The sequence below is a fragment of the Myotis lucifugus genome, unplaced genomic scaffold, assembly GCF_000147115.1.
Source record: "Myotis lucifugus unplaced genomic scaffold, Myoluc2.0 scaffold_156, whole genome shotgun sequence".
In the NCBI taxonomy this organism is placed as follows: domain Eukaryota; kingdom Metazoa; phylum Chordata; class Mammalia; order Chiroptera; family Vespertilionidae; genus Myotis; species Myotis lucifugus.
In genome coordinates this window covers 114,510-137,718 of record NW_005871204.1, presented here as the reverse complement: position 1 = coordinate 137,718, position 23,209 = coordinate 114,510, and the positions used below count along the sequence as shown (strand labels likewise).

General features: G+C 39.5%; 1 protein-coding gene across 1 annotated transcript in view; it reads left to right on the top strand.

Moving 5' to 3' along the window:
- TRHDE (thyrotropin releasing hormone degrading enzyme) overlaps positions 1–23,209 on the top strand; it is a gene marked incomplete at its 3' end in the record, with an annotated part of 290,068 nt that overhangs the window by 174,560 nt on the left and 92,299 nt on the right. The window contains exons 4-5 of the mRNA XM_014461473.1: positions 12,352–12,506; positions 16,608–16,721. Coding sequence (XP_014316959.1) covers positions 12,352–12,506; positions 16,608–16,721 — 269 coding nt within the window. The remainder of the gene's footprint in view (positions 1–12,351; positions 12,507–16,607; positions 16,722–23,209) is intronic.

The window sequence follows — 23,209 nt, the reverse complement described above, 5'->3', positions numbered from 1 at the left end:
GGGGCGCCTTCCCTCTCGTTACGAACAGAGCAGGGCGGATAGGGAGGTTGTGGCCCCGCCCCCTGTCACACACAGAGCCGCAGGGCGATCAGGGGGTTTGGGTGCTGCCCCCTGTCACGCTGATCCCAGTGCCGGGAGGCCTCGCTGCTCCGCTAATCCCGGTGCTGGGAGGCATATTACCCATTTACTATATAGAATAGAGGCCTGGTGCATGGGTGGGGGCTGGCTGGTTTGCCCTGAAGGGTGTCCTGGATCAGGGTGGGGGTCCCCACTGGGGTGCCTGGCCAGTCTGGGTGAGGGGCTGAGGGCTGTTTTCAGGCTGGCGGGTGACTGAAACTCTCAACCGCTCCTTTTTTTCTTTTTTTTTTTTTATTCTGGGCCAGCTTTAGCTCTGAGGCCTCGGCTGCTGAAAGCAGGTTTCTGGTCTTTGTTTACCTTCTGTATTTGATACAATGTTGCGGTCCGGCTGGCTGAAGCCTGGCTGACTAAAGCAGGTTTCTGGGGTTTTGTTTAGCTTCTATATTTGCAACATAGTTGCTTAGAGTTGCAGCTGAGAGGCCGGCAAGTCAGGCAGGGAATGTTGGAGTCCGCAGTCACTGGAGCAAGCAAACCTCCCTGTTCGCTTCAGTGCATGGCTACCGGCCGCCATCTTGGCTGGCAGTTAATTTGCATATTGCCCTGATTAGCCAATGGGAAGGGTAGTGGATGTACGGCTAATTACCGTGTTTTTCTTTTATTAGATAAGATAGTATGACATATTTATTAATAAAGTATTAGTGATAAAGGTAGTGTTGCTGATGATCATACTGATAGTCTATTAATTTCTTATTTTTTTAAATATATTTTATTGATTTTTTTACAGAGAGGAAGGGAGAGAGATAGAGAGTTAGAAACATCGATGAGAGAGAAACATTGATCAGCTGCCTCCTGCACATCTCCTACTGGGGATATGCCTGCAACCAAGGTACATGCCCTTGACTGGAATCAAACCTGGGACCTTTCAGTCCGCAGGCCAACGCTCTATCCACTGAGCCAAACAGGTTTTGGCTACTAATTTCTTATTGATGCTGTAACAAACTACCACATCCATTGTGGCTTAAAATAGAACAAATGTACTATCTCACAGTTCTAAGGGTTGGCACTTTGGCACTGCTTTTGCTAGAGGCTTTAGGAGAGCATCCATACATTTTCTTGGCTTTTCTATTTTTTAGAGGCTGCCTGCATCCCTGGGCTCCTGCTTCCTCCATCTTCTAGGCCAGCAATGGCTTCCAGAGCACTTCTCACATTACATCACTCTGACACTGACTCTTCTGCCCCCTTCTTTCATTTTTTAGGACCCTTGTGATTATGTGGAGTCCACCTGGATAATCCAGGACACTTCCATTTTAAGGTCAGCTGATTAGCAACCTTAATTCCATTTGGGACCTTAAGTCCTTTTTGCTCAGTAATCTAACAGGTTCTGGGAATGAGGACATGGATGTCTTTGGATGGGCGTGCTTTCTGTTTGTTGCAATAGCTAACAGCTATTGAGAACTTACCACTTGCTTGCTGTTCTAAGCACCTCACAGATATTAACTCACACAGCTGTCAAGAACTGTGAAAGGTGTGAGATTTTACTTCACCCTATTTGCAAGTTTGACAAGTCTACCTACCATTGTTTCATGAATGTTCGCAGGAGACGTGCAACTCCTGAATTAGAGACAAAAAAACTTTATTTCTCTAGCTATAGCATCAGCCAGAGTATCAGCATTTTTAATGTGCCAGTTTCCTGAGACCCTATTCCCAACAGCAATGCAGAGGTTCGGGTGATAACCTGCATATGCAATGGATTACATCGCGGATGAGGAACCCTGAGCCTGGGGAATCTGAATCTTTTATGAATGATGGCATGTGTGACTCTTCTTTGCATTGGAGAGGAGACTATCACTATTTTTGCCACACAGAGATCCTGAAGAAGATAGTCTGGAACAAAAAGCAAATGTGAGGGACCCTTGAGAATTGTGTTTTCAATGATAGCCCTGGTAGTAACCCTATGAAATAGTTGCAATTATAATCATCTTCATCTTACAGGAAAGGAAAATGAGGGGCATAAATGGTAAGTAATGTGCCCCATTAAGTAGCAGAATTGAGTTTTGAACTAGGCTGCCTGGCTTCAGAGCCCACGTTCATAATCTCTGCTCTGTACTGCACCCCTTCTACCATGTCCTCATTGTAGCACCTACACTATCCTGCAGTTTCCCTCATGCGTGTCTATAATATATATACTTTTTAACTTGTGTGTATCCCCCATTAGTTTTTAAGCTCCAGGAGAATTTAATGGGACTGTATCTTCATCATTCAAGGTTTACATATCCAGTGCTCAGATCAGACTGGCCTATGTTAGGTAATGCATAAGTATTTCAGGAATGCATGGAAATATGTCATGAACGAAACTTTAACAGAGAGGAACCTTTACTTTCAACCTGCATTCTCTTCGATAAAGCAAATCTTTGTTCTATAACAAGCATCAGTCAAATTGACCTGTCACTGAATGATGGGGACAGGGGTCAATTAGTGTGTTTTCTATGTCGTCTATGCCTAATCATGCCCATTAAGGCAAAGAACATGAGTTTTGAAAGTAAGAAGCTGCAAAATAGGATGAGGAAAATTAAAGTAGAGCTAATTTAAAAACTAAATGGGCGAGGAAGTGGCAAATATTCCTTGTGCGTATGGGATAAGTCCTTTGGCATAGAAATTCTTTTTCAGGTAAAAAAGAAATTAGACAATACATGAAAATGCTCCTTCTTTGCAATGGACAGTAATCAGTAAGTGTTGAGTGTGTGGCAGAAAGATCAGAAGAAACAGTGAGCGCATATGATGGTATTATGACCTAATGCTAATTCAGAATGCTAGGAGTTTGAGGAGTTAAATGCTAGGCTTGTGAATCCAAGTAGAACTGATGAAAATTCTGTTACAGACCAAAATGTGTAGCTGAAACTAGTATTTTCTGATGAAAAATGCCCAAGTAGAAAATATATCAGGAGAAAAGTGTGTTTTGTTTTAAAACACTGTAGGACTGGTTCATTTTTAAATCTGGTGGAAATGCATCCAGGGACAGTGAGGCTTAAACTCCTCTTTCAGATGAACTTAAAAACAGCCAGTTAGAACCTAATCTGTTTGTGAGTAAAAAAAAAAAATTCTGAGAATACATTGGAAAGGAAAAAAATGTTGGTTGTTCTCATGTTAATAAATACCAATAATGGCTGACTTCTATGAATTTTATTTCATTAATGCTGCTATTTCAAATGCAATTTGTATTTTGACTAGCCACATATGGTAACTGTTTGAACAAGGAGTGTTATTTTTTATATTTAAGCATAAATGTATATGTAAATAATATCTTGAGCAAGTTGCAGTCATGGCATAATGAAAAGGCAACTTATTAATTTTTTTTACCTGCTGTACCTTTAAAATTTATTTGGCATCCCTGAATGATAATATATGCATGTACTATGATGCTTTCTCCTTCACTCATTCTTAGGTAGGTTCTCTGTTGCATCATGTCATAAAATAAAATTTTAATTCAGAAATCAAAGTGCCTAAGCTAACATACTAAACCAACACTTCATCTGTGTTCAAGGACAAGACTCCTCCTCTCCCAAGGTAAGGCCTGTGATGCATTTGATTCCCCAAGGTGGGGATGACCTGGAGAGATTCCAAGTAGTGACAGCATTGATTTAGCATATCTTGTGCTTAGAACTAAGTGCTTAGCATGAACCATCTCATTTAATCTTCACGACAACCTGCAGGGGAGGTGTCATTAATATCTCCACGTACCAATGAGGAAGTGGAAGCTGAGACGGAATCTTTTCTCAAGGTCCCACAGCTCCTAACTGTGAGACCGGGGTTTGTATGCCAGAGAGTGTGGCCTTCCAAGCTGCACCTTTTCACTGTCCTGCCCTCTGCCCTCTGCCAAGCAGACCTGGGTAGCAGTGCTGGGAAGATGACGTGGGTCGTCATTGAGATGCTGTGAGGGTACAGTGTGGAAGACAGTGTGGAGGGTGAAACTTAAAGGGTGAAGTGAGGCAGGAAACAGAAGTCAGAGGCAGGTCAAAAGCCTAGGAATTTGAGAGCAAGTTGGATTTGCCCGGGAGGGACCAGAGCAAAGAATTGAGAATGTGTCTGTGAATTTGGAGAGAGTGCATCTTAGGGATATTCAGCAAGGGGATGCGGAGGTGACTTACAGGAGCAACAGAGCACTTCCCATGGCAGAGAGTAAAACTGTGGGAATGGTGACCAGACTGAAGAATTTTATACTTTTTCTTGGAAGAGTATTGGTAGCGGTTACACATCTGTTTGGTTTGTAATACCAAGCAGAGCTAGTGAGCTCTGTTCAGCATGACTTGTCATCACAAGACATACTATTCACTTATTTTGCAATTGATTTTTGAATATCAGCCATATGCTTGGTACTATCCTAGGCACTGGAAATGCTGCCATTGAGATAAATAATGACCTGCCTTGGAGCTGCAGTTCAGTTGGGTTGGTGTTTCAGTGTAGATGTTCGGAGAGCCTTTTCCGGGTCACTCGGTTCGAACTGTCCTCATGCCAACCCCATTACACTTTACATACACCTGTGTTATTTCCCTCACATCCCAATGGCGATCTCATATTGTGTTGATTATTTATGTATCTGGGTGTGATTTGGCTCCCTATCCTACCCTACCCATCTTCTCTCCACCCCCACAGCTGGAATGTGAGCTCCGTGAGATCAGGGTCCTCGTCAGTCTCCTCTGAGTAAAGACTCAACAAACTTTGTGAATGAGTGAATGAATGAATGAATGAAATACACTACCTATACAGGAAAATAAGAAGTCTGTTATTCTCGTGAGAAAGCCTTATGGTTTTTTCCTCTTGTGAGAACAAAACTTCTAGTATTAATTCATCTAAAGCACTTTAGATTTTCTGAGCAAAAAATCTCACACTCACCAGGGACCAGTGTTGCTTTCCAAGGACTCGGTGCTTGGCAGCAGCTCTGTTTTCTGCCTGGATAGGAAGGTGATGCTCTTGAGTCTCCAGGGTAATACTTCCTCAGTGTTCTGCTTCTTGTCTTCCAGGATCTTACATTCTTTTTCAGGCTCAAGGTTGAAGTCCGGGGCATTGGGTTTCTGACTTTAGCAGGGACTCTCTTAGTAGTCTCAAAATATTTAGATAAACAGATTGCAAATTCAAAATGAAGTGACAGTTTGGGGTGTGGACAGCTTGAAGGCAAAAATTGGCTGTTGAAGAAATACTGTGGAGGAAAGCCATGACCCTAGGGTGTCTGTCTCAGGGAAAAGGGAGTGTCAAGAGAAAGCAGGACAAGTGACAAGTAGCTGAGGTCATGTTTCAAATGCATCTTCTCTACTTCTGCCACTCTTAGAGCAGAGAGTGTGAGCTTGATAATGTGGCAGAGAACATCTGAGTTGGAGGGTACCAGACTCACATACTGGAGCCAGGGCATGCATGGGCCCGCAGCTGGAAATGAATCTTATTCTGCATGACAAATTAGGACAATCTGTGAACTCAGAATGTGCCTGTGGCAGAGGAGATGCCTGATATTGCACACGCTTTTTCCCCTCTAGTGGTTACTTAATAACGTGGACTATATTAGTGTATATTTCCAGTTTCCAAACTTATACATCAGAACACTTCCACTGATGCTGGAGACTGGCTTTCTGTTTGTGTGTACTGTGAGGCCTCGTTTGGTGATTCTTTGGACCTTTCCAGTGGTTTCAGCATTCCTCTTAGCATGGCATTGTCAGGCTAGTGAACATTTTTCATGGCAACTGATTTTCCCCAGAGTGCAAAAGAGGAGGCTGCAAGGCTTTCTGAAGGTTTAAGCAGATTAAAGGGAAGGGGGCGATTGCTGAAGGAATGGTACAGAGAGGGCGATCAAGTCACATTCTACTACTGCTTAGGCATTTTCCTCTAGAGCTCTAAGAGAGCTGTCTGGGCATGTGGGTGGTGACAGATGACACTGGAGTGGGTGAGAACACTCAAAGAAAATCAGTAGAATAAGTAAAAAAACCTTAAGAAGCAAAAAACCCAGAGTTGGAAATCCTGGAAACTTTGATTTTCAAAAGTCAGACAATAAAAAGTAAAAAAAAAAAAATGAGACAACAACAACAAAAAAAGTTAATCTAAAATGTAGATGGAAAAAATGGATGTCCTGTTATAATAGACCCTGATCAAAGTATGGAAATTATCAGCAGTATAAAAAAAAATAAGAACAGAGAAAAGTCTCCATGAGATATTGTGATCTTAGTTATAGAGAGCTAATTATAGTGTTTCGAAAGAAGCGAGTAGAGGAAGTTAGATTTTATGTTAATTTATGTAATCACATTCACTAGTATTATATGAATATTTGCTATCTGCCTACAGTTTTTAGGACTGTAGTAATTAATTGGAAGCAGAATACTATGCATAATTTTATCCATGATTTTCTTTGAATTTCCAAGTAAATTAGATTCTGAAACATTGGAGTTTTCTTACCTCTGTTTTCAAGGCATATTAAAGTTATGGTTGCACATTTTAATGGATATAGCCTCATGACAAATTTATTTTGCAAAAATTAAGATAATTTAATTCATTGTGAATAAATCAGATCTTCTTTAAAGTTAAGTAAAAGAATACTTCAACGATTGAAGGTATTTTAAAAATTAGTTTCATTGAAACACAGTGACATGCAGTACACTGCACATATTTAAAGTGTACAATTTGATGGTTTAAGGTGTGTGCACCATGAAGTCGGCACTGTGGTGAGCATATCCATCACCCTCCAAAGTTTCCTGTTGCTGTCTTTTTAACCCCTTTCATCTTTGTCTGTAGGCATCCACTACCTGCTTTTAGACAGTATATATTAGTCTGCATTTTCTAGAATTACAGAAATGGCATGAGTCATACAGCATGTATATTTTTTCTTCCTTTTTACTCATGCAACTTTTTGGGATTCTCCGATGGTGTTCCATGTATCAACAGTCCATTTCTTTTTATCGCTGAATAGTATTTTGTTGTATGGATATACGACACTTCATCCATTTGCCTGTTGATGAACATTTGATTTATTTCCTGTTTTTGGCTCTTGGAAGTAAACTTGTTATGAATATTGTGTAGATGTCTTTATAAGGATATATGCTTCATGCAGGTATTCTTAAGATATAATTCTATCATATTTCTTAAGTTATGAAGGTGTAGAGAGGCACAGTTAAAATATCTCTTACTAGTAGTTAGAACAAATCCACGTTTCTTCAGTGCTTTGTGAAAAAGTTATGAAGTGAATAGTAGCATAATCTAACTTTTTAGTTCCGCCCCCTCCACCGCTGCCATGTTCCATGTACCAACTTTAATGCTTGTCTGTGTCTGAGAAGCTGCCTCCTACTACTGAGCTCTTTGTGTTTTACTCTGTTCTCAAACTCTTTATCTTTCCTTTTTTTTCAATTATAGTTTACATTAAATATAATTTTATATTAGTTTCAGGTGAAAATCTGAGTGGTTAGACAATCATATACTTTACAAAGTGATCCCCCTGATATTTCCAGTACCCCCCCAGCCCCATACTTAGTCATCACTACAGTATTGACTATGGTGTCCTATGGTGTTCTTTACATCCCTGTGACTATTTTGTAACTACTAATTTGTACTTTTTAATCCCTTCACCTTTTTCATCCAGTCCTTCAACTCCCCCTCAATTGCTTCATCTGAATAGAACTATTTGCTCAGGAGTTCTTGTCGTGTTACCCACGCCTGACTTCCATGTCCTCAGACCTCTGGAAGCCAGCGGCCTGCTTAGGTCAGTACTGCCTGATATTTTTGGCACCAACCTTCAACTGGCCCCTCCCCACACCTTGCTTATATGCTGCTGGTCAGGCTTTTGCTGTCTGATGACTGCTCCCTAAGTGTACTTTCCTCTTTATCCCAAACTCCCAAACTCTGCATCTGGCCCAAGTCTGGAGTCTTCTCTGTGTGCCATTTGAGCCAGCCCAAATCCCAGTGTGTGGCCCGATTGGCTCACTTAGTCTTGGGACCTGACTACTCTGGGCTCTGGAGAACTCCAGCACACAGAGGTGCCTCTGTCCTGCAACAGGCTTGGTCTAAAGGATTGTTCCCAAATTCACAAGTTCCTGCAAGGAAATGACACCAGATATGCTACTGCTGTTGCCATCTGCTGGTGGCCGGCAGAGTTGACACAATGTTGTTCTGTCACCTAGTTTGTTCATATTTAGGGAAGATTTCCACTTAAAATCTTGTGGAAGAATGTCTGCTGTGCACTTGCAATTTGTACTAATCCTCAGACCTACGTTCTTCTCCATCATATGCATCAGCCACCGTGACCTTCTTTCTGCTTGTCTCATTTCCACCTTAGGGCCTTTGCATTTGCTGTCCCCTCCTAGACCACACTTTCACAGATCTTCAAACAGCTGGCTTCTACCATGAGTCACATCTCTGATGAAATGTAATTCCCTTTCTTGACCATGCTGTACCCACCTTACCCAACCTGTCAATTGTTGTCTTACTTTATTACATTTTCTTTGTAGCATTTATCATTTACTAAATTTCTTTCACTCATTTATTACTTGTTAACTGACCTCCTTGTCCTATACACACCCACCTATGAATATAAGTGCCATGAGAGAATGGGGCAAGGAGCTTGAAGTAGAGAACAATGGTTATATTGAGCAAAAGAGATGCTCAACATATACTTGTATAAATAAATACATACAGTGCCTCTGTCTACCTGTTGAAATCTTATATTTTCAAATCCAACTCAAATATTATCTCTTTTAAGAACCTCTCCAACCAGATTTGTTTTCTTTCTCTTTCACAGAACTTTTCATTCTTTCTTTATTTCTTGTGCTAAGCTGTCAAGTTCTCATTCTTTATTCAAAATGTCCAGTATATAGGGACCATCCCTGACTTAGTTTAATATACATTTCAGACTTAAGGACACAGCAAATACTGAGAAAATGTTTGTTGAAGTCATAAAAAAAATCAATCATGTTGTAAGACTGTTCATAATTTTATTCTTTTTCTTGTTATGAAATATTTAAGGCACAAAGAAAATAATGAATAATAATTGCATAAAAAATACTCATGTACCCATCACCTGCTTTAAAAAAGTAATATTGAAGACACATTTGATATCCCTTGTGTGTGATATTGTGATTCATAAGAAATATATAGATGACTAAATATGTATTTCACATATTTAATTCCTTCATGGTTCCTGGCTCACTGCTTTCAAAACCCTTGAAATTTTCTAATCAATTACAGCAATAAAGTTGTCTTATGTTAATGATGTGACTTTTTGAATTCACCTATGGTTGGGGCTGGTTGCCAGGGGAGCCAACCCTTTGATTGGGGGGTTGGAACTTTCAGTCCCACCCCCTGACTTCCTGGGAGGAGAGAGGGGCTGGAAATTATCAATGGCCAATGATGTAGCCAATCATGCCTATGTAATGAAGCCTCCATTAAAAAAAAAAGACAAAGTTCAGAGAGATTCTGAGTGGGTAAACACCTGGAGATTTGGGGAGGGTGGACCTGCAGAGGGTATGGAAGCTTTGTGCCTTTTCTCATGCCTTGCCCTATTCCTCTCCTCTATCTGGCTCTTCCTGAGTTATATCCTTTTATAATAAACTGGTGATCCAGTGAGTTAAATGTTTCTCTGAATCCTGTGAGCCACTCTAGCAAACTAATCAAACCCGAGAGGAGGTCATAGTATTAGCAGAGAAAAACATGCCTCGTCTTTCCCAGTTGCTCGTGGGAGTGGGGTTCTTGGGGTACCGCTGGAGTAAGCATTTCCAGAGGCTCCCACAGGAGGATGGGATGTGGTAGAAGGCTTGATTTTTGTGAATTTACATCCCTGGGTTTCCAAAGTCCCAATTCCCTTGGTCCAGTCATAGAAGAAGTGGAGCTGGGGCTTCAGTGGAGCTGGAAGCAAAGCCAGTGTCCAGCGTTTCCTTTCCATGTTGGAGCCGGGTCCAGTTCAGCATCAGGCTAGTGCCGTCCATCAGTCCATTGTGTGTGTGTCCACATGGCCGTGGGCCACATGGGAGAATGCCAGAAGGCCACGTGTGAGCTAAGAGCCAAGCATGTCAAGAGGAACCAAGAGCATAAGAGAGACAGAGCTTCTTTGTTGAGGAGATTAGATATCCCAAATTTCCACAGGCTTGCAGTGGCCACACTCACTCTGGCCACCACCTCTGCTCCAGGTATGATTGACAAGCAAGTACTTTTTCTATGTCATCCCAACTTTACTGGGCATGTGACTCTCTTCTTTATGTGGTTCTCTCCCCCATTGTAATGTCTTCCCTTTGCTCCTTTTCTATTATTAATAACTAGTTAATTAGAATGGTATCATTAGGAGCCTCTGATGTATAGCATCTGTCAGAAGTACAGGTAAACCTGGGTGTGTGCTGGGGGGAAGTCTTGTAGGACTAAGCCCTTAACCTGTGGAATCTGAGTCTGTCCTCAGGTAGATAGGTAGATGGTGTCAAAATTGAGTTGAATTCTCAGACACTCAGCTGGCGCCCAGGAATTGCTTGTTGGTGATGTGTTCAACCCCTTCCCAGCTTCCAAGTTGAAATTGCGTTCAGGAACCTAAAAGATAGTCTCTCACCCCTTTTTCCTTCTGTCTTCCATGAAGCAATCATGATTCTGAATTTGGTATTTATCATTAGAATATGTGTGTGATTGTATGTGCAATATACCATTACCATCTGTCTTGGTATTTGTGTGCATGTGTGAGTATTCACCGGCAATACCAGTACATGGTATTATTCTACTTGTTTTAAAGTAATATATGGTAAGGGTCATTTTATATCTTAATTATTCCCTCAACATTATGTTTTTCAGATTATCCATGTTGATACACATAGTGTTAGCATCTGTTGGCGAGATCATTCATGTCAATTGCTGTATAGCATTCCTTTATACTATATCTATTTCACAGTTCCCTTGCTCCTTATCTTCATGAATGGCATTTAGTTTTCCATTTTCACTCTTACAGAAATAGTGCAGTAACATTTTTGTACCATTTTTCCCCTTGGCATTCTAGGGAGTTACTCCAGGGTTTGTTTATATTAGGAAGTGTAACTTCTGGGCCAGAAACTATAAATGTTGCGTCATTGTGATTAAGAGCAAGGCACTGAGCCAGACTGCCTGGGTTTGAATCCCTGCTCTTCCATTTGCTACCTTCCTCAGGAAACAGTGAGCACCAGCTATTTGCAGCTCTTCGCATGAGCATGCATGCCCTACCTCAACCCCGGCATCAAGCACTGGGCTTAAGTCTCTTTGGCTGAGGCACATCCTGCTGGAACCAAGTCCCAGCTGCCACTGCCTACTCCCGGAGCCAGAACCCAGCAGGCATAGGGTTTCCCACCCAATCACTATTTGCATTTTTGCACCATTTCTGGTCCATGGAGAGGTTCATTTTCAAGCCTGCAGATATTTTTTAGTTTTCCTTTTTAATATTTTATTTATCATCACTATGTGTTTGGAGTGGAGGGAATATATCAAAACATGAACTTATTGTCACCCTAACAGAAGTTTATAATACCTCCATAACCTTTTAAAATAAGCACAAATCTTAGAATCACCTAATCATAGATTTTTGGAGTTGGAAGGGATTTTCAAGATAATGAAAGCCAATAACCTTGTTTTATAGGTGAAGGAATTGTGGTCTCAGGAAAGTAAGTACTTTCTTGATGTCTTATCTCTAGCTAATGGTGGAGGCAGGACCAGAACCGAAGCTCGCATGTTCCTTCAACTGTCCTTTTGCCACTATCTTCACTATCATAGTTTTCTCTATATTTGCATGTAACATTTTTTTTATTCTTAATAGAACTCAAAAAATAAATTAGAATTTAAGAATTTAGAAAAATGACTTCGCATTTTTAACCTGATAGAACATGTTTTCTTTTTAAAAACATCAAGGTAAAAATAAGAGTACGGTACTCACTGCATTGAACTGAATATATTTTCAGTCGAAGGCACTATGTCTTCTGACTCTGTGGATTCCTGCTGCATTTGGTTTCCTTGACTCTTTGAAACTTACCAGGATGGGCCCATCAATAATGGTGCTGATACTTCCAGCCTCTGACTGCATTGGGTCTGAAAATGAACTGTGATGAATGGACGTGGCCTGTGTGGACAGTGATAGCCTATATTTCTGCTGTCATGTAGAAATGGCAGGTAGTTTAATTTCGGGGGAAACATTCCTAAGAAAGAGCAAGTATTCCTTCTAATTAGGATTTCTTGACTTTTTTTTAGGCTATGACTTTTGAATCTGGTATGTTTGTTAAAGCCTTTGGAATTGTTTTATTCTATTTCTAGATCTTTTAGCTGTGCCTAAGCATCCGTATGCTGCTATGGAGAACTGGGGACTCAGTATTTTTGTGGAACAGAGAATACTGCTGGATCCCAGTGTGTCATCTATTTCTTATTTGCTGGATGTCACCATGGTCATTGTTCATGAGATATGTCACCAGGTATGAGAAAAAGGATCAGGTGTAAGTATCACTGCCCATGATTGAGAATATAGAATGATTTCAGATACTTCGATTAGGACCTAAGATGTTATTCTCCCAATTAAGCTTTAATTATAGGGAGAGCACGGTGCAGTTCTTTCTAGAAGATATGTCGCTTTTCTCAGGTGACAGCATAAACAAAAGCAAACACACTGATCACAGTGAATAAGCAACTGTCATTCAGCTTGGTGGCAGCGTGGGACGGCACTGCCTCTTTTGAGACCCAAACCAGTCACTACTCCTTGTCAACCTCGCTTTATTTTCTTGCGATTATTAGTGTGCATATATGGTAAGTGCAGCGAGGGCGATGATTTATTGCATTGCTGCAAGATGCGGCTGAGTTTTGTGCACGTGTCAAAATTTGCTTTTGCTGAAATCAATTTGTTACTCCCGTTTCCCCATCACACAGACACTTCGGAAGTCTCTCACTAACTCCACCAGAGACTCTTTGTTCTCCAATGATTGAGATTTTTTTTGTCCGGGCATGTGTAGAAATTCATATGGAAATTAGCCAACTTTGTAGTGAAGCTAAGATAAAATTAATTTCATTTTGATTTTATGCGCTTTCTTACAATGAGTGGGAAGTATTACAGAGGTTTTGCAATGCTTATTTAAATCTTGATTCCAGTGAGAGGGTAAAAAAACCCTGACAATAAACATTCACGCTCATAGAAAGCAATACCGGTCCTGGTTACCAGTAACTACGAATAATTCTTCAGTGAAAACACCAGAAATGTCATACCTAGGACTTCAGCTTTTTAGAAACCCCAAACCCTTTTTAAAAAGCTAGCCAAGCTTAAGAAAGAGTGATATGAAAAATGCTGTCAGTTAAAGAAGGTGAACTGCTAAATGCTAGTACATGGATACTGACTTAATGATAAATGGGTCCAGTCCACATGACCACTTACCTAAATGTCAGCCTTCTGCAGTGAGCCTGTAGGACGCCTGTACCTGTCACGCTGGCCAGGTTGGACATGTGTTCCCTGCCTCAGAGACTGAAAGGAATCCGTGGCAGAGATAACCAGGCCTCCTCTCCTGCACTAATGAGAAGGGTTTCCAGCTCAAAATACACTTTTTTGAAACAAAAGCAGTTTTCTTTTTGGACATTCCTAGACACAAGTTACTTGTACAGTTCTGTCAAAATAAGGGCACATTGGTAATGTCATCATTGTTCCTAGGACTGATTTAATTTGTTCTTTATTCCGAGTTATTTCCTTGTTATAGCCTGGTAGTTAGTGCCAGGCTAAGGAAGGAATGTACCAGTTGCTGGGAGAAATATATAACAATTTTCACTATCATTACCAAATTATTTTCTACATTCCCCTCTCTTCCCACCTATTTGTTGTAATTGTTTTTCTTTTCTATCATAAGATTGGTGTTTATTGAAGGAATAATATATGTCAAGTACTCAGCACAGAACCTGATGGGTAGTAAGTGCTTAAGAAATCATAGTAAGTGATTATTATCTCCAAACGAGTCACAGCAAAACATCACAGAAACACATACATATGAGCATTCTCCCCACGCAGGGCAGATGTGCAGGGCCTGCCTGCAGCTATTAATCTGCTCTGCCCACACAGGCTGCCTGTGAAAGGTGCCCAGGGAGCGGGCAGGCTCACCTGTGGCTCCTCTCCATCCACAGGGAGCTGAGGGAAGAGTTTCGCTCAGAGGCGCCAAGCTTCCAGGTCCAGTTGGCGCTCATTCAAAACTTTCTTCTGATGTCAGTCAGGGCAAAGGGCATGATGGAACAAACTTGTTAACCTGCATCGCAGCCTCGCAGTTCACCTTGGTCACCAGGGTCTCATCTTCAGACCAGTCTACCCCTCCCTTAGTGAGGTCACTCTCCAACCCTCCCTGACAACCCCCAGACCTTCCCGCTCTGACTTCCCAATTGAAGAATCTGTCATCTCAACCATGGCACTTAGGAGCTGCCAGTTTCTTAACTCTTCTGTGCCTCCGTTTCCTGTGTAAAATGGGCCGGTAATAGTATTTCCACTTTAGGATTATTGAGAGGACTAAAGAAGTTTTCCCAAGAAAAGCACTTAGAATACTGGTAGTCACATAGTATATGCTCAATGAAACAACTCTTATTACTATGATTTGCCTCCACTGCTGCTGAAGGAAACTCCCTGTAGCTTCTTCATATTTTCTGAATGTTTCCTTCCCTCCAGCCTATGAGGTGGACCTGACTGGCCCGAGCCGGCTCCCTTACTTTTTGTGTATCTGAGGGCTTGGATGGAGGAAGAGTAAATACTCTCTTGCCTTTATCCTTTTTTGTTGTTTCTAAAGAACTATCCTCTCTATTAAAAAACCTCCAGCCCCTCTGAAGTTCTTGTTCTAACCATTTCCCCCACTTTCTGTCTTGCTCTTGTACCTGCTATTCCTCAGATTAATACAGATCACGTGCCTCCTCTGCTTAGAACTCCTCTGTGACACATTGTCACAGTTCTTAAGGCAGGCTTTCAATTTAAAGCAGAAACCTGCATTTTGATCATGAATACAAATATTTTTCAATGTCATTTATGCTGTGGTAATCAACATATTCAGGGTTTCCTCTTATTTGTATTTAAGTTTAGAGATCTTGCGTGATATTTTATTTTTTGTCAATTAATATTATTTATTTTTAAATTTTATTTTTGACACTATTACAGATAGCCCCATTCCCCCCCCCACTCCTGCCCTCCTTTTCCCACCTCCATCCAGCCCCCAACTCTCCACCCTCTGACCAACACCACCCATTATCTGTGTCTATGGGCTATGCATATATGTTCTTTGGCTAATCTCTTCACCTTCTTTCATCCAGTCCCCCTCCCATATCCCTCCCCTTTGCCAGCTGTCAGTCTGTTCCATGCATCCATGTCTCTGATTCTATATTGTTTGCCAGTTTATTTTGTTCATTAGTTTTAATATTGAAACGCTCAGTCACCGAGCCCTTTACTGTAGCTCCTGAAGCTGTCTGTACATGATTTGATACTTGTCCACCATTTCCTCCTATTTCTTAAATAACTCATTCCCACTTAGAGTGTTCACATTCAGGGTCGCTTAGATCTGTATAGCATCCTATTGCCCAAGGCTTTCTCATAGCTGGCTCCTTCCTATCATTAAAGTCTGAGCTGAAATGTCACCTGCTTAGAAAGTTCTTGCTTTTACAATATAAGACAATGCCTCCCCCATTCCTATCACACTTTATTAGGATTTGAGATTATGTTGGTCATTTGCTTACTTATTTTTTATTTTCTAGCTCACCTCGTTCCCCCTGCCACCACAATAAAGTGTCGGCTGCATGATCAAATTCATCACTGAATCTCGTCTTTAGGATGGCTCCTGGAATATAATGTATTTTTTCTTTAATGAAAAAGAATTCTTTTAAACTTTTGCTGAACTTAAACAGTGGCTTCAGAGTAAGGCATGATGAGCTAATCATGATACCTTTTTTTTTTTTGAAAGGATCTTAGCTATTTCTTTGGCCCAACCCCTCATTATAGAACCTTGGAGAGAGTCAGGTGAGGGCATCTTAAAAGCCTTCAGCTCCTTCAGTCAGCTGCTGTTTTCTCTGAATTGCTTGTGCCTCTGGAAGGCGATGCTTCAGTACTTCCTGTGATGTCGCTCACTGCCTCTGGAGGAAGTTTTGCCATCCTTGGCCATCTCAGTCTGTTGGAGGGTCTCCCGCATCTAACAATCCTAATTTTCATCCATTAGTCTTGGTTTGTTCCTTGTAGGACCATAAGACACAAGACTTTCCCCTCTTCTACATCCTAGGTCTTCAAATATTTGAAGACAACTGTGACCAGTTTTTCCCTCCTGAGTCCTTTCTTAAAGTTTAAATGTGTGTGTGTGTGCTCTTTGAGTATTTTATTTTTGTTCTTCTCTGAATGCATTTATATAAAAAAACAACTAGTGTTATCCAAGTAGTCAAATGAATCAATAGTCTTACCACAACACATTTTAAGATCCCCAAATCAATTGAAGAATGAATTCCAGTTATGATAATCATAGTTGAATACATTTCATTTTAAGTGTAGATTTGATTTTATCTGATACCCATTCATTTTGCCAATGCAGTGGTTTGGTGACCTCGTGACTCCTGTGTGGTGGGAAGATGTGTGGCTGAAGGAAGGTTTTGCTCACTACTTTGAATTTGTTGGTACAGACTACCTCTACCCTGGCTGGAACATGGTAAGTTACTTTTCTTTAATTGTTTACGACTCCCAGTGAAAGATTGCTGCTATACTGGGCTTTTTTTTTTTAAATCATTAAAGGTAACTTAAATTACTTACTGATGCATGGAAAAAATTAGATGTCCAATCAAGATGCCCAATAAAGTAACCAAAATTTTAAATTTTTTTAAATTTTAAATTTGTAATTTTTTACATTAAATTGGTATTTCCAAACAGTTATCTTTTAGTTATTCGAACTACACAGAATTTGGTTGGTTATATGTTGATTTCAAAATGCTACAACTTTTCTAAATATGAATGTTTAGGTTTATTGCAGTATTTTATGACAAAGACAAACTATCCTTTAAACAGACAATGGAACAGTAATTAATAAGTAATATTTTAAGTGTATAGAACATTTCAATATATAGAAAAATGAGAACTTAATATGTTTTCAATGTGATGAAACACAGAATTAAGCTAAAGTTGTTGATGTATTACTGTTGTAGATGTACTTTAGGAATAAATGAATTAATAAAAGGTGATTAAGTTTATGAAAAGTTGTGCACATTACACTCCACTCTAGGAACATACCTGCATATGTGAACCTGAATTGGGATTCATTGTCCCTTAAGCAGTGAGCACTCTAGGGGGAAAAAAAAGTGGAGATAGGGTGTGATTTTTATACATCTTTCAATGTAAACTATTCATTTTCTGTAAGCTTCCATTAATCATCAGTGACTATGTTATTATTAAATGGAACCAAGAATGTATGTTGTTTTGGAACTCAAATTTTGTGAGTGTAAAAGTTGCAGAAGGTCAAATTTTACCTATGAAACAGCATAGGTGATAATATTCAGTGGTGGAAAAAAGTTGGTTTGCAGTTGTGAGTAGGTGAAACACAGAGTTTATTGTTGTATTATTATTTACTCTTGAATTATATATTTTTCCATATGAACAACTGCAATCCTACTTTTGTCCATCCCTGTGTATTTATTTTATACTAGAGGCCTGGTGCACAAAAATTTATTTTATACTAGAGGCCTGGTGCACCCTCTGGGTGGCCTGCGGGTGCAGCTCCTACCTGCTGCTCCCCCTCATCCCAGCCCCACTGTGCCTGCCGATCTGGAGAGGCTCGTGCTGCCGTAGCAGTGCTCACCAGCTATGAACCCTGCTTCTGGCGACCTCCCGAGGGGAGTGGCCTGTGGAATTGAGCTGAAACCACTCTCTGACATCCCCTGAGGGGTCCTGGATTGCAAGAGGGCGCAGGACAGGCTGAGGGACCCCACCGGTGCACAATCGGGCTGGGGAGGGACCATGGGAGGGCTCCAGGGCATGTCTGGCCCATCTTGCTCAGTCCCAATTGGCCGACCCCAGCAGCAAGCTAACCTACCAGTTGGAGCATCTGTCCCCTGGTGGTCAGTGCATGTCATAGTGACTGGTCAACAGTTGACTGTCTGCCCCCTGGTGGTCAGTGCACATCAAAGCGAGCGGTTGAGCAGCCTTAGCATATCATTAGCATATTATGCTTTGATTGGTTGTTCAGTTGTTCTGCCGTTTAGTCTATTTGCATATTACCCTTTTATTATATAGGGTCACTCTTTTTGATGTGTAAATTATTTATAATAAGTGATTTTCTAATTATCTGTCATGATTACAAGCATGATTTGAAGAATATGTAAATCAAAGTGAAATATGAAGATGTCTGTAAGTCATGATATAACTTCTCTACCATAAATTCAACCAGGTCTGCTGAGTAAAGCATGTGATCTGACATATCTCATAGAAAAAAAATGGTACAATGGTATATACAATAATGATATGTTTTAATTAGCTTCATGCAGTTTTCTCCATATTTTATAAAGGCAACATGGTTTATTTGTATAAACTATGAGATAATTTTACTGAGCCTTATGTATCTAGGTATGTATGTATATGTGATATAGTTTTAAAAATCTTAATTGAACTGTTGTATCATGGTTTTAAATTAATTTAAAATGCCTCTAAAGAACTTCAAAGAAAAATCACCAATACTATGTAACATTAATTATTTAAGTATCCTTTCACAAATGTAAAATTGAAACTTAATGTATAAAGATATTGAAACATTTCCAAAAGTATCTTTTGGTTTTAGATGACTTTCTGCCAACTTTCTTTAAAATTTAATTTTCATTATGCTGTGGATTATTACTGAGTTATAATTTCATTGTGCTTTAATATTAAAACATGTACTTATTACAAATGACATGTTATGCATATAGGTAAGCTCCCCCCCCTCCCCTGCCCATACAGCTACCTATGATAAAATCCTTCCTATTAATCATTATGAAAAATACCCCTTGGATTAAAAAGTCATCAGAAGAATTATACATGGCATAAAAACTGACAGCTTTTATTGGTTTCATCATAGCAATATATCTTAAGTTCCTATGTCCTTAGACTGGATTTTTTCTTTGAATAATTTTTTTAATATCCCTTCATAATTTTTTAAAAATATTTTTTATTGATTTAAAAGAGGAAGGGAGAGAGAGATAGAAACATCAATAATGAGAGAGAATCATTGATTGGCTGCCTCCTGCACGCTCCCTATTGGGGATTGAGCCCTCAACCAGGGCATGTGCCCTTGACCAGAATCGAACCTGGGACCCTTCTGTCTGCAGGTCAATGCTCTATCCACTGAGCCAAACCGGCTAGAGCTCCTTCATCATTTTTATCAGTTAAGTTATATATGTAGGCCTTCTGGAGAACATTTTTGTAAGCAGTATTGAAAATGAGCACATCTGACACTTTGTTATTTTTTTAAAGATATATATTTTTATTGAGTTCAGAAAAGAAGGGAGAGGGAGAGAGATAGAGACATCAATGATGAGTGAGAATCATTGATCAGCTGCCTCCTGCACGCCCCACACTGGCAATTGAGCCAGCAACATGGGCATGTGCCCTGACTGGGAGTTGGACTGTGACCTCCTGTTTCATAGGTTGATGCCCAACTACTTAGCCACCCTGGCTGGGTTCAGACTTTGTTCTTAACAGACTAGAGAGCATGCACTGGAAGTATAAAAATCATGGGGCGGTAAAATATAAGATTTTATTTTTTGTAAATCTAAATTTTGTAATTAAGAAATGGCAATTAATGATGACACAAGTCCAGTGACACAGAAGGGTCACCCTATCAAACTAAGAAATGGAAGATTAAACTCCACCACAATTAATTAGGCAATGGGGAGGAGGAACAGGTCTTCTTATGATGCCTGTTTATGTTCAATTATAAAGATTACACACACTTCTGGTCTTTGATTGCTTTTTAGTAGCTGTCTTTATTTAGTTTGTAGAATACCTCAATAGACTCAATTTAAAAAGCCTATAAGCTGAAACTCTTAAATAAATTGCTCCTCCATATATCATTAAATCTTCTTTGCAAAACAAAATTTTAAGAATAAGTTAGCAATATAAATAAAAGAGGATTTTGAGTGACTTTAAGGCTGTGCCAGCACTATTTTTCATATTGGCATCAGCAAAAGAGTGAAAGAAATACTGGGAAGAGCAAGAGTGATGGCCATGTCAGCAGTGACTAATGCTGTTGTGATATGCACAAAAGCTTTCCTAGGCGGGCATGACTTGTGCTTCGCTAGAGCTAAGCCTAAAACAGGGAAACCAGAAGTCAGGCTCATGTCAGGAGTAGAGAAATACAGGAGGCTGACCTCTTTTGCTTCTAATCTCAAAAACAGTACTTTTATCATTTTTAGACACCAAGGCTCAAGTACTGAAATCCAATTTAAATTTGCTAGGGAGATTACTATAAAAATCTACTTTCAGTGGAATAGCGATATAGAAGCCCAGAATTACATGGTATTGTGTGGAAAGCTCTTATACTGATTTAGGCCTGTATACTTGTTTAGGCTGCTTAACTATAAGTAAAATCTTAGGTTCTGTGCATGTGTGTGTGTGTGCTTTTAGAGCCAATTTCTGATGCAGAAGTAAGCCATTTTTACTTTAGGAACACTACAGGGAATAAAAACTATGATGATAGCTTTGTTTCCCAACAAAAAACAAAGTTTACCATTTTATAGACATGGGCCTTTACAAGTAGTGTGATGTAACGTTGGGGGAATGGATTGGAAAGAAGATATTCAAATTCTAGGTAAGGCATTTCTCTGACTCATCATTTGAAAAATGGGGCAATCGTACTGGCTTAGCAAGCTCATATAATTTTTGTGAAGATAAAATAACTTGCTAGGTCTTTGAAATGTATGAACCAGTACATGGGTGTGAGCAGGGATGGTGACCTGGAAAATGAATGCTCCATTAGAAAGGTGCATTGATTTTATGTATAGATGCCCTAATATTTCCAACCCCAGTAGCCTATTTTGACACTCTAGATTTATAACAATTATATATAGATTACAAAATAATTACTATAATCTTTGTATCTACACTCAGTCTCATCGAATCAATTCTTATCTATACGGGCAATGTAGACTATTCTATAAGAACAGTGGCCTTGTATAATGTTTCATTAATCAAACAGTGTCAAGATCATCAGAAGCAATTCTTCAGCTCAGGGGTAAGGATATATTTCATGGGGCAAGTAGTCCTTTTGCTTGATGTTATTTTATCAAAGTTGGCTGTTAGTGACAACATTATTGGATGGATCAAGTTGCAGTATATTATTGATGGCAGTCACAGTCAATATTACTGTGTTTGCTCAAAAGGAAGAAAAGGAGACTCATGAAACAGTTACTACACTTTAATAATTCTTGATCATTTTAAATGGAAAACGTGTATGATAAAGTTTTAATACAGGAAAAGGATATATACTAAAATGATACTATACAGAACTCCTTACTTACATACCTGGTGCTGATGCAGGCAAACTCATATCCCCTGTGCATATTGCTTAGGTTTTTATTATAATTTGTAGGTGTGTTCTTTGGTTTCCTGAATATAGTATTGTAAGGATGTTCTGCTATAATGAGAATGACTAAACATTAGTGTATGTTATTTTATTAACTGAATTGGCATGCTATGGAGCTTCACACAGCAATAACTTTATATACTGATAAAGTCTGCAGACTGGAAATTTTTCCTAAATTTTCATGAGGACACATACGTGGACATAAAGATAACTATTAACTGAGAATCATGCAACTAAACTTGATCATGCTAAATACTAGGGATATCTTAAAGTGCATTGCCCCAAACCTTGATAAATGTTCTCAATTTTCTCTATCATGGGCAAATAGAAAAAACAAATTCAGTATCATTTTAATATGCTCCAACAAAAATTACCTGCAAAATGTAATAAGCATTGCAATAAATTTATCTTTACTTTTAAAATTATTTTATTTTTATTCAAAGAAAGTTGAGAAAATTATTGTGAATTGAAATAGGAACAGTAGTTTCCCCCTATCTGAGGGGGATATGTTCCAAAATCCCCAGTGGATGCCTGAAACAGTGGATATACCAAACCCTATATAGACTATGTTTTTCTATGTCTATATACATACCTGTGATAAAGTTAAATTTATAAATGAGACACAGTGAGATATTAATAATACTATTCATAAAATAGAACAATTATAACAATATCTATCTATCTATATATATAAAAGGTTAATATGCAAAGTGTCCTCTCGGAAGTTTGACCGGGAGACCTGGAGTTGATCTCCTGCTGTGACATGTGGTGACCACCAGGGGGCGGTGTGAAATGAAGGAAGGCCCCGCCAGCAGCTGGCAGCCAGGGAAGGAAGGCCCTGGCTGGCAGCTGGAAGGCCCCAATCGGCCCTGATTGCCAGCCAGGCCTAGAGATCCTACCCATGCATGAATTTCGTGCACCGGGCCTCTAGTACTGTAATAAAAGTATGTGAATATGGTCTCTATTTCTCCCTTTCTCCTCTCTCTCTCTCTCTCTCTCTCTCTCTCTCTCTTTCAACTATCTGATAACTGAAATAGCTACTAAGTGACTGACAGATGGGTGGTGTATACAGTGTGGATACAGTGGACAGGAGAATAATTCATGTGTTGGGTGGGATGGAATGGGACAGCGTGAGATTCCATTATGTTACTTAGAGAAACATGCAATTTAAAACTTATTAATTGCTTATTTCTGGAACTTTCTGTTTAATATTTTCTGACCTTTTTGACTGGGCGTGGTTGACTGCAGGTAACTGAAATCATGGCAAAATGAAACTGCAGATAAGGGGGATACTGTATAGGGCTAATTGAGTTCAATGTTTGTTTTTGCTTACAGTTTAAAGGTAAATATGCACTGCTTAATCATTCTAAATAAAAATGAACACTCTAGTATTCAGAAAAGTGGAGAGAAAAATCTTGGTTTTAGTAAATATTTTACTTGTTAAGCTGTTCTTTTATCAAGTCCACCCTTGATTTAATGTCTACAGGAAAAAAGTGCTTTCATTTACTTTTCAATTAGTTAATATATGTTTCAATAATAGTTGGTATATTAGTACTATTGCTTATAATTCATCAATATCAAGATATATTTTC